This window comes from Juglans regia, chromosome 12 (assembly GCF_001411555.2).
Source record: "Juglans regia cultivar Chandler chromosome 12, Walnut 2.0, whole genome shotgun sequence".
Lineage (NCBI taxonomy): Eukaryota > Viridiplantae > Streptophyta > Magnoliopsida > Fagales > Juglandaceae > Juglans > Juglans regia.
Window position 1 is genome coordinate 29269045 of NC_049912.1, and position 16846 is coordinate 29285890.

The 16846-nt window shown below is 36.4% G+C and overlaps 1 protein-coding gene across 1 annotated transcript; it reads left to right on the forward strand.

Annotated features, from left to right (window-relative positions):
• Positions 1–2769: 2769 nt before the first annotated feature.
• LOC118344049 (protein FAR1-RELATED SEQUENCE 5-like) lies at positions 2770–6436 on the forward strand. The gene is made up of 9 exons (XM_035683805.1): positions 2770–2829; positions 2907–2999; positions 3244–3324; positions 3401–3481; positions 3558–3629; positions 3741–3830; positions 3912–4001; positions 4079–5239; positions 5300–6436. Exons 1-9 carry the CDS (start codon positions 2770–2772, stop codon positions 6434–6436), a joined length of 2865 nt encoding a protein of 954 aa, XP_035539698.1.
• Positions 6437–16846: the final 10410 nt, after the last annotated feature.

Here is a 16846-nt window from a genome sequence, read left to right on the forward strand (position 1 = left end):
TTTTTGGAGAGTTCATTCTTATGGTATAGTCGAGTCCAAGGTCCTGATTAAGAGGGAAGAGACGGTCGATCAAGCATGACGAGTACCAATTTTTCACTTTTTGTCAATTTTCGGTCTAAAATATTCCAAAATTTCCTTTTGAATCTTTATTAGTTTTTTCCCTCTCAAAATACTTAAATAAGAGAACGCCGTATAATTTTTTTTCCTCGTACATAACGTTTCATTCACTCATTATTTATAGCACTGAAATATATAGTTAACAAGAAAAATGGTAACACATCAATGTAAATGGTAAACTTGTAACTCTTTTATAATTATTTTAAACTTCTATTTTAAATGAAAAATATTTTCCTTGAATTATTAGATCAACTTTATTTTTTAAAAATAATATATTGAAATCAAAGTTCTCATTTCTGTTTTGTTTAGGCTAGAATTTGCAGTGCCGGAATAGTAACGGGCAAAACTTAGGTGGGTGTTCTATCTTGCATTAAATTTAAGACTCCGTTTGGATAATGAGATGAGATCAGATAGTTTGTAAATAGTAGTAAAATATTTAAATTGAGATGAGATGAGTTGGTTTATAAAAATTTGTGTATTTGGACTTAGAGATAAGATGTGATGATTTTAATTTTTTTTTTTAAGATTTGATAATGTGGTAGGTCCAACCAATTATTAAAAAGTGTTTGTAATGATTTAGTATTATTTATAAATTTATTTTCTATTGACTAATATCGATTAATAAATTAAAATACCCATAAACATAATTAAATCACAAAGTTAAAAAGTTAATACGATTATTTTTTTCAAAATTTTGATTATACAATAATTCAAATAAATCTCAATTTCTATTATAATATACATCATTTTAATTATCTATTAGTGATTACAAAATTCCGTGCGATATTTTTTCCGACTTTATTTCATTCAAATATTATATTTTGATTCAAAAATTCGAGTATTCTCTTTACATTACAACGATGAAAAGTTCTCAGTTATTTTTTTCTCTTTATCATTGTTTATATCGAAAAAAATACATACGTGTCCAAGCTCCGTAATATAAATTATTACAATTCTGATTGGGAATATTGGATGTTAAAATCTCAACTTTAGCTTATCCCAAATTTATTTAATTCGAATTGCATAAAATTTATGAATTACCAAAATGTTTATATATTTTAACAAAAATATTACCATTACAACCATAACAAAATTATATACATGTGAAAAGACAAAGGAGGTAGGTAGACGGGGAGAAGAGCATGGAGATGAAGGCAAACGGAAAGAAAAAAAGATACGGATTGAATTTCAGTTGGGGTGTTTTTCCCTTTCAGCGAGAGAAAAGGTCTGGGAGATGTCAAAACCCATGTAATATGTTCGAGTTCTTCTACTCTAAAGCCGCTACAGTACCCAACACCACACACCGCCGACGTGGCCTTTTTTTTTTTAGCTGCTACAGTAAAACGGTTCGTTTTACTCAACAGCAGCAGGTCTGCTACAGTAAAACGAACCGTTTTGGTGAGAAACAAAACGCAACTTCCCTTTCTAAACAGTGCATTCGAATCTCAGACCTCTCCCGCTCAGTTCCTGCAGTCGAAAGCGTGCCGTCTGCCGTCGTTTGGGTGGCTTCTGCCGTTCGGTCTGCTCAAAACACATTCCCTTTGAATTTCTCTCTCCAGCTCGGTTCCCCTCGATCCTCTGCCGTCGTCCGCGTGCTGCCTGGCTTCTGCCGTGCCGTCTGCTTTCTGCCGTGCCGTCTGGGTGTGCCGTGCTGTGCCGTCTGCCTTCCGGCGTCTACATTGTGGTCATCCATTGAACGTTTGCATTTGTTTTGTATTTTTGTACGTTTTAGTTGGTTCATTTTAGTGTTGTGTTTCTGAGTTGAGCATTTTATATTGTTGAACTGTACATTGTTAGTTTAATTATTTTGAGAGTTTGTAAAAAATTGTATTTTTGTACGTTTTAGTTGGTTCATTTTAGTGTTGTGTTTCTGAGTTGAGCATTTTATATTAAACTGTGCATTGTTAGTTTAATTATTTTGAGAGTTTTAAGGTAAAAAAATTGTATTTTTGTACGTTTTAGTTGGTTCATTTTAGTGTTGTGTTTCTGAGTTGAGCATTTTATATTGAACTGTACATTGTTAGTTTAATTATTTTGAGAGTTTTAAGGTTAAAAAATTGTATTCAAAACAGCATCTAACAAAGCATGTAAACTGAAAGTTGTCTAGAGTTTTGAGCATTGCATACCATTTTCACTTGCTAAATTACCTAAATGTAAACTGAAAGTTGTCTAGAAAACTCTTTAATATCCCATAAACAAGCTTTCAAGATTTAGGAGCATTGCATACCATTTTCATTTACTTAAAATGTCCTCAGTTAGATATATGTGATGCAAGAATAAAATCATAAAATTACTGATTTCGAGATTTCTTTGGGTAGATCTAAACCATATGTTACTCTCATTAAATTAGAGGCTGTTTTTAATACAATCAAAGGCTGTTTTAAAGACAATTTTCAACCTTAAAACTCCCAAAATAATTAAAACTAACAATGTTCAATATAAAATACACAAGTCAAAGGCACACTAAAAAGACCAACTTAAACATATCGTCGAGTATGATAACAATAAACTGAGCTGCATAGCATAGAAAAGTCACAACTGTAGCAGTAACCAAAAGTGTTTTTTCCTAGTAATGTCGATTTAATATTATGATAATGGACTAATGGTTTTTTTCTTGTAAATTCGATCTAAAAACTCAGTTGAAATAGCGTGATGGACAAAGAGGAAGATAGAAGGCCACCAAGGCCTTCTACACCAGTTCCACCGACTCAGGTATGATACATTGGTCATTCATAAAAGGAAGGTGTCTTGATTCTAATAGTGAATGTATTTTTATTTGTGTATTGTAGGTCCCTCTTTGTCCAAGAAATGCTTACTACCCGCCATTTATGATTCATCCAAGTGCATATCCGAATTCATATACGTACGAATGGGGTAGCCAGGTATATTCTATTTTAAACTTTCAAATTTTTTTCCTTAAGTTCATTGTTACCCGTTCTAACATTGTGGACTGATTGCAGCCCCCACTAATGCCACATTTTCCATCAACGTTCATCTACCCTCCGTCGAGTAATGAGGAAGAGTCGGGTCGTGTTCAAAAATGAACCAGGTAGATTCCTTTCTAATATATATATTTTTTTATGATGCGTGCATTTTTATCCGTTCTAACAACATGCCTGATTGCAGCCCCCACATTTTCCAACAACGTTCATCTATCCTCCGTCAACTAATGCGGACGAGTCGAGTCGTGTTCAACAAACGAACCAGGTAGATTCCTTTCAGTTTATATTTATTTTTTATGATGCGTGCATTTTTATATTTTTAACAACGTTTCTGATTGCAGCACCCACATTTTCCAACAACGTTCATCTACCCGCCGTTCACTTATGCGGAGGAGTCAGGTCGTGTTCAACAAACGAATCCGGTAGATTCCTTTCTAATCTTGTTTTTTTTTTTTATGCGTGCATTTTTATTCGTTCTAACACCATGCCTTATTGCAGCCCCCACCAATGCCACTTTTTCCATCAACGTTCATCTACTCGCCGTCGACTAATGCGGACGAGTCAGGTCCTGTTCAACAAACGAACCAGTTACATTCCTCTATAATATATATATATATATAAGGCCATTATTTTTTATGATGTGTGCATTTTTATCCGTTCTAACACCGTGCCTGATTGCAGCCCCCACCAATGCCACCTTTTCCATCAACGTTCATCTACCCTGCTCCAAAAAATGCGGAAGAGTCGGGTCGTGTTCAACAAACGAAGCAGGTAGATTCCTTTCTAATCTTTTATTATTTTTTTATGCGTGCATTTTTATTTTATCCGTTCTAACACCGTGCCTGATTGCAGCCCCCACCAATGCCACATTTTCCATCAACGTTCATTTCCCATCCATCGACTAATGCGGAGGAGTCGGGTCGTGTTCAACAAACGAATCAGGTAGATTCATTTCTAATATTTTATCTATTTTTTCATGTGCGCATTGTTATCCATTCTAACACCGTGTCTGATTGCAGCCCCCACCAATGCCAGCTTTTCCTACAACGTTCATGTCGACTAATGCAGATGGTTTGGGTCGTGTTCAACAAATGCCATGCACTCTGTCGACTACCGGAGAGAACTCGACAAGCTTTGAAAAGACCGCAAGTAATCCGTTGACTGCGGAGACATCGGCATTTATATCTGGAAGTAAAAATATTGTTGGAGGTACTTCATTAGACGTAGAGACAGAAGTTGAGGAGATAAATGAAGAAAATTCTGATCATGACAAAGTTGAGGAGGAGCCCAAACCTGGTATGAAGTTTGCCACTGATCATGAGCTTATGGCCTACTACATGCGATATGCCAAGCAACAAGGTTTTGGTGTTATAACACAAAGGACGAAGAGAGAGGCTAATGGGAGGGTGAAGTATTTAACAATTAGGTGTGCGCGTGGAGGAAAGTACCATCCTAGTCATAGTAATATCTCGAGGCCACGTCCAACTATTAAAACGGATTGTAAGGCAAGGATAAATGCTCACTTGGTGGATGGTACTTGGGTGGTGACCACTGTTGAGATTGCCCATAATCATAGTACCGTCAGCCCACAAAAGTCTAGATTCTTTAGATCGCACAAGAATCTAGATGAATACAGTCAGAGGATGCTTGATTTGAACGACAGAGCAGGTATTCGAATGAACAAGAATTTTGGGGCACTTGTTGTTGAGGCGGGGGGATTTGAGAATCTGCAGTTTCAAGAAAAAGACTGTCGAAATTTTATTGACAAACCCCGAGAATTAAGACTGGGTAAAGGTGGTGGGCAAGCACTGACTGAGTACTTCAAAAGGATGAGATTGCAGAATGATGGTTTTGTTTATGTGATTGACGTGGATGAGGAGTTGAGACTTAGAAATGTGTTCTGGGCTGACGCACGTAGTAGAGCAGCGTATGAGTATTTCGGAGATGTTATCACCTTCGATACGACATACCTAACAAATAGATACGGTATGCCGTTTGCTCCATTTGTTGGTGTAAATCATCATGGGCAGTCTATACTGTTAGGGGCTGCCTTGATTTCAAGCGAGGACACAAGTACTTTTGTGTGGTTGTTTCAAGCATGGTTGGAGTGCATGGATGGTCGGGCTCCAAAAGCGATCATAACAGACCAAGACCGAGCCATGAAGGCTGCTATTGCGTTGGTATTCCCAGACACGCGCCATAGATATTGTTTATGGCATATAATGTGAAAACTGCCTGAGAAATTGGGATCTCATGCTGCCTTCAACGCAGGGTTAAAGACTGCCATCCAGAGTGCCTTATATGATTCACAGACATGTGATGAGTTTGAGGAGAAGTGGGGGCAACTTATTCAGAAATATGGGCTAGGTGAAAATCAATGGCTGCAAGGATTGTATAACAAGAGGTCGTTCTGGGTACCCGTGTACCTTAAAGGAGTTTTTTGGGCTGGCATGAGCACAACACAGCGTTCTGAAAGCATGAATGCTTTCTTTGATGGATTTGTGCATTCTGGTACGATGTTGAAAGAATTCGTTGATCAATTTGATAATGCGCTTAGAAAGAAGGTGGAGGTCGAGACAACAGCTGATTTCAATTCCTCCAACCAAACCATCCCATGTTCATCTGCGTTCCGCATTGAAAAGCAGTTTCAAGCAGTGTATACAAATGCGAAATTTAAAGAGGTTCAGAGAGAGGTCTGGGGAATGATTTTATGTAACTGCATACTTATCAGTAAGGAGGGTTGCATTTCCACGTACGATGTTTTAGATGAAATAACGACAGATGATGACCATGTCAAGAGCATAAAGTACACAGTTTACTTTAACGATGAGGAGATTGATTTGAAATGCACATGTGCATTGTTTGAGATGAGAGGGATTGTCTGTAGGCATGCACTGAACGTTTGTCAGATGAATAAGATTCATGCGCTACCAGAGAAGTACTTGTTGGAGCGATGGAGAAAAGACTTAAAGAGGAGATACACAGTGGTAAAAAGTAGCTACGATGACTTGCGGCAAAATGCGGATTCACGAAGGTATGAGTTTGTGGTGAAACGATGTGTGAAATTAGCTACCCGTGTTTCGTCGAGTGATGCTCATGTTACTGCATTCATGCGCCATTTGGAGGAGTTTGAGAATCAATTTAAAGGATTAACACTTGAGTCCAGTTCAACGAAGGTAACAGAGACTGTGGTCACGGACAAGGGTAAGAAAATATTAAGCCCACACGTTGTCAGAGGGAAAGGGAGGCCGCCAACAAAAAGGAAGGTTCCGCCTGTTGAGAAGGTTGCGACCAAGCGGAAGAAGAAACAGGTAATTCATTTTCTCCAAGTATTTATTACGAGCATTGCTTTCCACTGCATGCATATTTCTTTCTAACGGATGTATAATTTTTGTACTTGAAACTTACTTAGACACGCAGGAAAATATTTGATGATACGAACCAAAATTGTGAGGTGTCCGAAGCTCCTGAAAATGTTGAGGTAACATTTCTTGGAAGAGTGTAGAAGTCTATATTGCTTCCCTTCCCACTGCATTCATAATCACTTTCTAATGTCATTTTTTTTTCTTTAATTTAGGAGCAGATACCCAGTGTAGCTAAGGATGATTTTGTGGTTCTAACTCAGTGCAGTACTGTCACACAACCAACGCCATCAGGCAATGAGTAGCTATTGTGATGTATTTTATGTAGTTTGAGTAATGTTTTGTAATTTTGTGAATTGGAAGACATTGACTTTGATTTGCTTTTATGGATTGTTGGAAGAGTTATGTATTTTTTATGGATATTGGAAGAGTGTTATGTATTTTGATGGATTGTTGGAAGAGTGTTATGTATTTTTTATGGATATTGGAAGTGTTATGTATTTTGATGGATTGTTGGAAGAGTGTTATGGAATGTATGAATTTATAGAAGAGTGTTATGTATTTTTTATGGATATTGGAAGTGTTATGTATTTTTATGGATTGTTGGAAGAGTGTTATGGAATGTATGAATTTATAGAAGAGTGTTATGTATTTTTATGAATTTTTGGAAGAGTGTTATGAATTTTTATGAATTTTTAGAAGAGTGTTATGTATTTTTATGGATTGTTGGAAGAGTGTTATGGAATGTATGAATTTATAGAAGAGTGTTATGTATTTTTATGAATTTTTGGAAGAGTGTTATGAATTTTTATGAATTTTTAGAAGAGTGTTATGTATTTTTATGGATTGTTGGAAGAGTGTTATGGAATGTATGAATTTATAGAAGAGTGTTATGTATTTTTATGAATTTTTGGAAGAGTGTTATGAATTTTTATGAATTTTTAGAAGAGTGTTATGTATTTTTATGGATTGTTGGAAGAGTGTTATGGAATGTATGAATTTATAGAAGAGTGTTATGTATTTTTATGAATTTTTGGAAGAGTGTTATGAATTTTTATGAATTTTTAGAAGAGTGTTATGTATTTTTATGGATTGTTGGAAGAGTGTTATGGAATGTATGAATTTATAGAAGAGTGTTATGTATTTTTATGAATTTTTGGAAGAGTGTTATGAATTTTTATGAATTTTTAGAAGAGTGTTATGTATTTTTATGGATTGTTGGAAGAGTGTTATGGAATGTATGAATTTATAGAAGAGTGTTATGTATTTTTATGAATTTTTGGAAGAGTGTTATGGAAGAGTGTTATGAATTTTTATGAATTTTTAGAAGAGTGTTATGTATTTTTATGGATTTTTAGAAGAATGTTATGTATTTTTATGAATTTTTAGAAGAGTGTTATGTATTTTTATGAATTTTTGGAAGAGTATTATGAATTTTTAAGAATTGTTGGAAGAGTGTTATGTATTTTTATGAATTTTTGGAAGAGTGTTATGAATTTTTATGAATTTATCGAAGAGTGTTATGTATTTTTATGGATTTTTAGAAGAATGTTATGTATTTTTATGAATTTTTGGAAGAGTATTATGAATTTTTAAGAATTTTTGGAAGAATGTTACGTAGTTTGGGCATGTTTTGTATGCTCATGGTAGTGACTTTAGTCCTGATTAACAATATATGTGTCATCTCAAAGCAGTTTAATAAAACAGTACAAGCAACAATAGTTTTCCACTTTATTAATATACTGAAAAGAGCAGCTGTCACATAATCAAGCTTACTAATACAACATAAAATTTGTGGAAAAATACATTCTATTGAAATGATCATAAGTCTGGTACAGTTGCAACATAAACTGCACACTCTCTAGAATGTTTACAAGTCACCAGTCTGGCTATACTGAAACACTAACAAACTTAACAACATACAACAAGTCCCTAACACAAACTTGATCGCAGCAAACAATATGAGATTAGAATTGAAACTCCCCAATACAGGCAGAGTAGCATGCGTGCATGACTAATATCGGATTGTTGGCTTTGAAGCTCTTCCCGATCATTAAGTAGAACCAACACTCTATTATGGATGTCTTTCTCTCTTTTCTGAATCTCTTCCCTTGCATACTGGAGTTCGTTCTCTCTTGTTTGGAATTCAACTTCTCTTTTTTCGAGTTCTTCCTCTCTTTGCTGGAGTTCTATTTTTTTCGCAACGAAACTTTCATTTCCTTCTTCAAAATCTGCCCACACAAAGTAGTTGCAGTATGGCTTTCCCTGCGGCAAATAACTTGTCAACATCATTGGAGAAAATTTAATATTTCAGCCCAAACAGTGTAGAAGATTAAAAGTAAGATAACAAATGTTTTTAGTAATAACCTCCTTGTTGTACTTTGGACAAGTAAAAAAAGGTCTTCTTGGATTTCTCGAGGTGTTCGAGACTTTGAGATGTGCAATCGATCCGCATAAACATATTGGAGCATATTTCAAAGAAGATGATGAATGTGATTGTGATTGTGACGAAGACATTGCACTTTATTGCCTGCACATGAAAGCTGAAGAAAACTGAACTTGAACCAAAAAAGTCATGGACATGAGGGCACAAAAAAATCATGTGTCCTGAGCATACTTGGAAGAACAGTTTGTGAGCCTTGATCCAATCACGACATGGATTTTGGTGCAATTTATGGAATGCAGAGGGCAGTTAGTGAAGGCGATATGCTAAAGGTTCTTGAGTTATGGCCTACTACATGCGATACTTTCTATGTGGTTTTAGTTCAATTTACTCTTCTATGCGATAACCTCCTGGAAGCACTTTTAGTTCTTTGCTATGGAGTTAACATGATACTCTTCTATGTGGTTTTAAGACTCATATATTTGGGATTAAAGCATAGTTGAGTTGAGTATGTTGTATTTCAATTTACCAACGACCACATTTATATCATTAGTATTTCATAATACTCATAAAACACATGCAAGTTTCATGTAAACTGAGTTCTCAGTTACCCATATAAATTTGATGGACTTTGTTTTGGTTAGATACTACAACTGGACAGATTTGTTATTTGCAATATTTCAACCAAAGTGACATGTTTTGTATTCTAATATTAGAATTGTGTTAAGTTTGAAATTCCAAAAAAAACCCAATAATGCCAATCAATATCCTCTAGAAAACCCAATTGAAAGAAACAACTCACCAAATCAATACCCTATAGAAAACCCACGTCCAAGACCTAACCAAATCTGTACCCATATAAATTTGATGGACTTTGTTTGGTTAGATACTACAACTGGACAGATTTTTTATTTGCAATATTTCAACCAAAGTGACATGTTTTGTATTCTAATATTAGAATAGTGTTAAGTTTGAAATTCCAAAAAAAACCCAATAATGCCAATCAATATCCTCTAGAAAACCCAATTGAAAGAAACAACCCACCAAATCAATACCCTATAGAAAACCCACGTCCAAGACCTAACCAAATCTGTACCCATATAAATTTTATGGACTTTGTTTTGGTTAGATACTACAACTGGACAGATTTTTTATTTGCAATATTTCAACCAAAGTGACATGTTTTGTATTCTAATATTAGAATACAAACTTAATACGTACACACAAGTTGTAAATAAATCTGAATACAACCAATTGGGCAAGAGCATTAACCAAAGTGACAAATTAGTCTTAATCTCAAGAATTTGTGCAGATTCTTCAAACAATGAAAATCAATAACCTACGAAAATAACATCAATCAATTGAACCCAAACAAACCCAAACAAAATAAAAAAAAAAAAACCAAAATAACATCAAAGGCACCCACAGATCATAGATCCACTTTCAACAAGCATGCACTTAAAATGAACAAAATCAAACCCAAGGAAATCCAAAAATGGTGTATGCGAAATCCGCTATTGAAAAAAAATTGAGCAAAATAAATGAGAAAAATCAAGGCATGGGTTTCGGATCGTACCGTGTTGTTGGTATGGGATCTCGACGTGGCTCTGAGCAGCTACTGGAAAGAGAGCTGACCAGCAATTTCAGAGGGGGTTCGCAGATGTAGACCAGCGATGGAGACGAATCACGATGGGGAGATTTCGGGAGTTAGGCACAGAGATGGAGAGGGAGTGATGAGAGGGGAGGGAGATTTCGGAGTTATCGGGGGGGGGAGATTTCGGGTTCGGGAGTTAGGGCACAGAGATGGAGAGGGAGTGATGGAGACGAATCACGATGGGGGGGAGATTTCGAGTTCGGGAGTTAGGGCACAGAGATGGAGAGGGAGTGATGGAGACGATGGGAGGGAGATTTCTGGGGAGGGAGCTTTGAGACGAATCACGATTTGGGGGAGACGATGGGGGGTGCCTTCGGGTTCAGGAGTTAGGGCATAGAGGGGGGAGACGATGGGGGGTGCCTTACTCTTCGGGGAGTTAGTACCGAGTAGACCGTTTTACACTTAGACCGGGCCTGCCAACTCAGCAGGTGTGTGGTGTGGGTGTTAGACCGGCTTGAGAGTAGAGTTTCTGAATATGTTCACATGTGTCTTTGCCCGTTTGGATACGCAAAGACTCTTCATACGAGACCATGTGAGATGCTTTTAATCCCATTTTTTAAACCAAATCAAGCCTTAGGTCTCGTTTGGATATAAGAAGTGTTTCATGTCATGTCATCTCATTATTATAATATTTTTAAATTTTTATATAAAATATAATAAATAATTCAATTTTTTTAAATTTAAAAATAATAATAATATTAAAAAAATAATATTCTAATAATATTTTATTTAATTTTTAATTATCATCTCAACTCACTATTCAAACCACACCTAAGTCATAGTCTGCTTCAATCCATTCTAACCAGATTTCGATATTCCGACTAGAAAGTCCATTCTGACCAAAATTTGATATTTCGGTTGAAATCTACACAAATTTCATATATAATTATTTATATATAGAGAAAAGCTTTAAGTTATAACTCGTGTAAACTTTTAATTTACACCAGCCAATAAGATGCGTACACGTAAGAGACTCACATAATTTATTGTGTGTGTGCACTGAGAGCATTTCTCCTTATTTCTTTCTCATTCTCCATAAGGCTTCCCTTTCACTCTTGGTCTCTCTCATCACCACGAATCCTGCACTCTCTCTCTCCAAATAAATCCAAGTCCTATTCCATTCTTTCTCTCACTGACTTTGTTCGTAAGTAAAGTAGCCGATGAGGTCGCGAGTCTCTTGCACTCTCTCTCTCTCCAATGGAAGCATCAGCCAATATCTTTTCTCAATAGGTTGCAAGTCAAGATTCTATCACCTGCAGATGAAATATGAGTGACTTTTCAAGATGAACCGTCGATTTCCCTATTTGAAACAGAAATCGTCAAATCTGGGTTGATGATTCTCAACCTTCTTCTCAACAGGTTGTGGACTCGTCAATTTCCCTCTTCTCAATTTGGAACCCATCTCCTTAATTAATTTCTGTAAGTGGTTTAATACTCAGTTATGGTTAATTTTAATACACTTTAACGTTTTCTGAAAATTCGATTTGATTTTTGGAACCTGTCTCCCTAATTAAGGCTCTCTCTCTCTCTCTCTCTCTCTCTATGTTTAGTTAGAATGGAAATGGGAGGTGTGGAACCGGTGTTGAAGACTAATTTTAGGAAGAACCTGAGTGTAAAATCAAATCCCACAAGTGGTTTTCAAGGATTTGTTGCTTGGGAATGGACAAAATGGCATGGGTTGGGTCAATTTTTCTGTGGACAAACTCCTAGACTTGTCTAATGAAGATGGATTTGTAAAGGAAGAGCCAAAAAGAAGAGAAAGAAGATAAGGGCTTTGTCTCTGTTTCCCATCAGCAGGACGACCAAAATCCAAAATTCCAATACCAGCATCACTTTCTCTACCAAAGACGAGTTTGGCTCCAAACTCAATGTTCCAACTTTCCTTTTCCTGAATTATGCACTCCTTACCCATCCAAAAGTTTAACGAAAAAGTCTAAGAACGGAGGGTTGGAACTGGAGCCAATAAAACCTTGTTTTATTTTTCCTTCTCAAATTATCCATTTTATTTTGAGGGGAGAGAGAGAGAGAGAGAGAGAGAGAGAGAGAGAGAGGAAATGGGTGAGGAGAGGGGAGAAAGTTATCGGGGGAGAGAGAAGGTCCCTACCAATCTCATGGAACCAATTCTATTTCACTTTTGGAGAAACTCCTACGTGCCATCTCCTAATTGGGTGGTGTAAAAAGTATAAATAATAATGCACCAAATCCTACTGCCAGCCGCTCTCTTATATATAATGATCAATAACGACTATTTTGAAATGATATATTTAAATGTAATGGTATTGAAATATTATTTTTAAATTTTTCGATGAACGAAATTTAAAAACCTGAACGATCATTGTTCAATTCAAAATATTAATTAAAATTAGGACATGCTAAGCGATTGGTTTTGGTTCGGTAATCGGTTCTCTATAAAAACTCAAAAGACCGATGAAAAGTCATCAATCCTTCCAAGAAGCAAACCTGTTGTTCGCTCGATCCCAAACGGAGCTATTTCGTCCTAATTTACCAACTGTAAGAGTTCTTCACCGCGTACGAACAGTTTGTAACAAGCCTCATTAACTTGGACTTAGCCCAAGCCCATGGGCCACATTTACCTTTTACTCTTATTTCTTTTTACCCGTGTTTTGGTTTTAGATTATTGTATGGGGCCTTTGGGTTGTAACAGATAGTGGGCTTAGGCCCATAGTGTTAACTAGTTTGCAGATTGTAATTTTATTATCTTGTTGTTACTTTTTAGCCCAGGTCCAGTACGTGAGTTATATGTATTGAGCAACTTGGATGTAAATAATCATCCAAACAATATTAAAAAACTCAATTTTTCCCTTTTATCTTCTTCTTCTGCCCAGAGGTCCTCACCTTGGAAGTGAGATTATTCTTTCTAACTCCTTGTGATGTGTTACAAATTGGTATTAGAGAGACATCAATCTATGTGCCATCATGGAGGAAATCTGTGTATCCTTAAGCAAAATCAATGAGTCAATGGAACGAATTCAGGAAAATCTTGAAATTCTCTATCAACATGTAATTAAAGGCAGGAAGGAATTTGAAGAAAAAATTAATCATCTTAAGCAATTGCTTCGTGAGTTGCAGGAAGATGAAGAACGAGATAAGTGTTATTCTGACACGATTACTCTTTCTTCTGTTCCCAGAAATTCCTTTACGAATCATAAATTATTTTTTCAACAATTAGATCTCCCTCCCCAATTTTCATTTCCTTCCTTTGCTCTCGGATTTTACTTTCTCTTTCCCTCCTTTATGTCGATCGTCCCTAGCACTAACTATACATTGACTGAAAACGGAGAAGGCCTAGCCATCTAATGAAAGTTTGACCCTGGTGTAATTGATTTTCAGTTTCTCAACTCCTCACCTTCACCACAAAAAAACAGTCATACTATATTTCAACCCATAGATATCTCAAAAACTTCAACCCTAGGTGTGATTCCACATCCATGCTAGTTCCATTCATCCATGGTGGACAAAGCAATCATGTCGGCCTTTTAGTCACCTTCATCGACGTCGTCGATCGTGCTGCTGGGCCATTAAAGGAGTTCAAAGCCTTGCCTATGGGAAGAGGAGTAGCAGTAACAACTTTGACTTTTGTAAAGAAGACCCAGGTCTTCAACTGCAACCTCAAAATCTGCTGCAACAGCTTTGGTCTTTGGTTCTCCAAATTAGTTTTAATTACATGCAGAAACAACAATGGGGTCTAAAGTTGCTCTACAACCTTAACTTGATCCTTTCTTGAACCACGAGATGTGCCCCGTTATGCTAGGAATTACATGACTTATGATGATGCAGCAGTTTCTGTCTCCATTCCCAGTGGTAAGCACATTTCTCATGTCACCATTTTCAGTTTTTGTTGAAATTCGAGTGCACAACATACTATGGAAGGTAATTTTGAGGTATATGGTGTCTTTTATACTTTGTTTGTAACCTCTAGTGTGGGAGAATGGAGAATTCGTATGGGGTTGCAAGTGTCAGTAGATAGGAACCTTGCTTCTTAGTTGCTTTATTTTTTGCCATTTAAAGTTGTTTTCAAACCCTTTGATATAGGAAGAGAAAGAAACCCTTTGTGAATGAATTGTAATAGCCAGGACACCATTGAGCTATTGAAAGAGCCCCATAACTTTTCTGTAGCAAATAATGTAGTACATCATGTCACTCAAAGATAGTAATTATTATGGTTGTGTGATGGATAAGGATGTGATAGAAAAGAATTTGGAGTGTGGAGTGGAGAGTAGATTGGCAATTCCGATGATGCCTACGTTTAGGTGTGACTCCGATGATGTTACTTATTGTGCTATGATAGATGCTGATGGATTGGCAATGCATGCAACTCTTATGTACATTGTGGCGACCGGAATAAATAGGCCAATTGCACTCGTTGAAGCTAATGTTGTCCAAAGTCAAATTTAGTCTTTTCTATGAGATAGTTGGGGCACCTCTATTTGGTACACTTCACTCTAAGTTTGACCCAATGACTTGCTCGAAGTCTGCTGCTAGTTTGATGTTATGCTCATTGCCTATTGTGGTTTTTCTAACATGGTTAACCAACAAGGTGATGAAGCAGAAAGGGATGGGGTTAAATGTAGTTCTCTACAATACACTTTTGGACATGTGTGTTGATCTTGGATATAAGGTTGGAGCTGTCAAGAAACTAAATGAGGAGCTTAAAGCCAATGACCATTACTTGCCTCCTATTGTTATAGTTGATGAGATTGGGAAGCATGTTGGCTTTATAGTGGACAGGGATGCAGTGGTTACATTCAATTTCCGAGCAGACCGTATGGACAAAATTGCTAAGGTACTCGAATATGAGAATTTTTACATATTCGATCGGACTTGATTTCCTAAAATTTGTTATGTTGGAATGCTTCAGTATGATGGCGAGTTGAAGCTTCCAAGTCATTACCTTGTTTCACCTCCAGAAATTGAGAGAATATTTGATGAATGTCTAGTAAAAAATGGAATACATATATTTTCTTGCAATGAGGCCATCAAAGTTGGTTGTGTAACTTTCTGGTGTAATGGAAATTGCTCTAAATAGTTCAAGCCAGCACTAGAGGAATACATGAAAATTTCAAGTGATTTTAGAATTACATTCAATGTCCAGCCAAAAATGAAGGCAGTAGAAATTACCGAAAATGTGAGAGATGCGATACTTAGCCATAAATTTGACCACGTGCATGTCAATAAATGGTGACATGGTGGGGCATACTAGTGACATTGATGCTACAGCTGTGGCTGACAAGGCTGATGATGAGGTTGTTAAGATAACTCTTGATGCAATAAAGCAAGTGGGAAGAATTTATGTTAAAATTGCATAAACATGTCTTGAGAAGTTAGTTACAAAAGCTGTGATTATTCTTAATAACGAGATAAACCCAAACACTACGTCGCATGCACTGAGTTACTTTCAACAAAGGCTAGAACCAAATAATGGCCTTTTGCAGGGAATGATTTCCATGGGGAAGCTATTGCTGGTGATGTACCTCACTGCTGCATTTATGTTTTCTTGGGCAATGAGGGTCGACAACTTAATCTTTGGGCAGACTTGGGTTGACTCACCAAAAGAGATAATTTTAACAAATTTTAATGATGTTTTTTTGGGTTGGAGCTGGTAGCTAAGAAATGGATGGATATGTATACAGCGTTGCTGAGGTGCTCTCAACCTTGAGGACAAGGTTCTTTGAAGGAGACAATAATGTAAGAAGCCTAATTAACTTGGATTCAGTGCTCTTAACCTTGAAGACAAGGTTCTTTGAAGGGAACGATAATGGGCCACATTCACATTTTACTCTTACTTCTTTTTAGGGGTGGGCAGCGGGGCCCTACCCCCGCCCTCACTCCGCACTTCTCCCATTTGTTACATAAAAAAATATAATTTTTAATATTTATATAAATATATTGTATATAAATATATACAATTTGTTAAAAACTTGAATTCAATTTCAAGTTAATGGATTGCCTTGGCCTCCTATGTCAACTATTATATAGGAGGTCAAGACAATATACTAGTGATAATTAAACAATATGAGACTTAACAAATATAATATATTGGTTGGTATAGAAGGTCAAGACAATCTAAAATATAATTTTAATGAATTTATATTTTTTTAATGTATAAATTTCAATTTAAATTTTAAATTATATTATAATTTGAATCTAAAAAATATTTTTAGACAATGAGTTGAACAGTGGGTGGGGTATGAAACCCCCCAGGGAGGGGTGCCCTCGCCCCGCACCACGTAAGTAGCACCCCTACTTCTTTTTTTCCATGTTCTGATTTTAGATTATTGTATAGGCCCATTGCGTTACCTAGTTTGCAATTGGAGCTTTATTATCTTCTTATTACTTTTTAGCCTAGGCTGGGTTATATATCGAGTCG

Coding starts and splice junctions, on each gene's coding strand:
- LOC118344049 (XM_035683805.1), top strand. CDS start 2,770: ATGGACAAAGAGGAAGATAGAAGGCCACCAAGGCCTTCTACACCAGTT. Junction 3,831..3,911: donor GTGTTCAACAAACGAAGCAG/GTAGATTCCTTT, acceptor GCCTGATTGCAG/CCCCCACCAATGCCACATTT. Junction 4,002..4,078: donor GTGTTCAACAAACGAATCAG/GTAGATTCATTT, acceptor GTCTGATTGCAG/CCCCCACCAATGCCAGCTTT.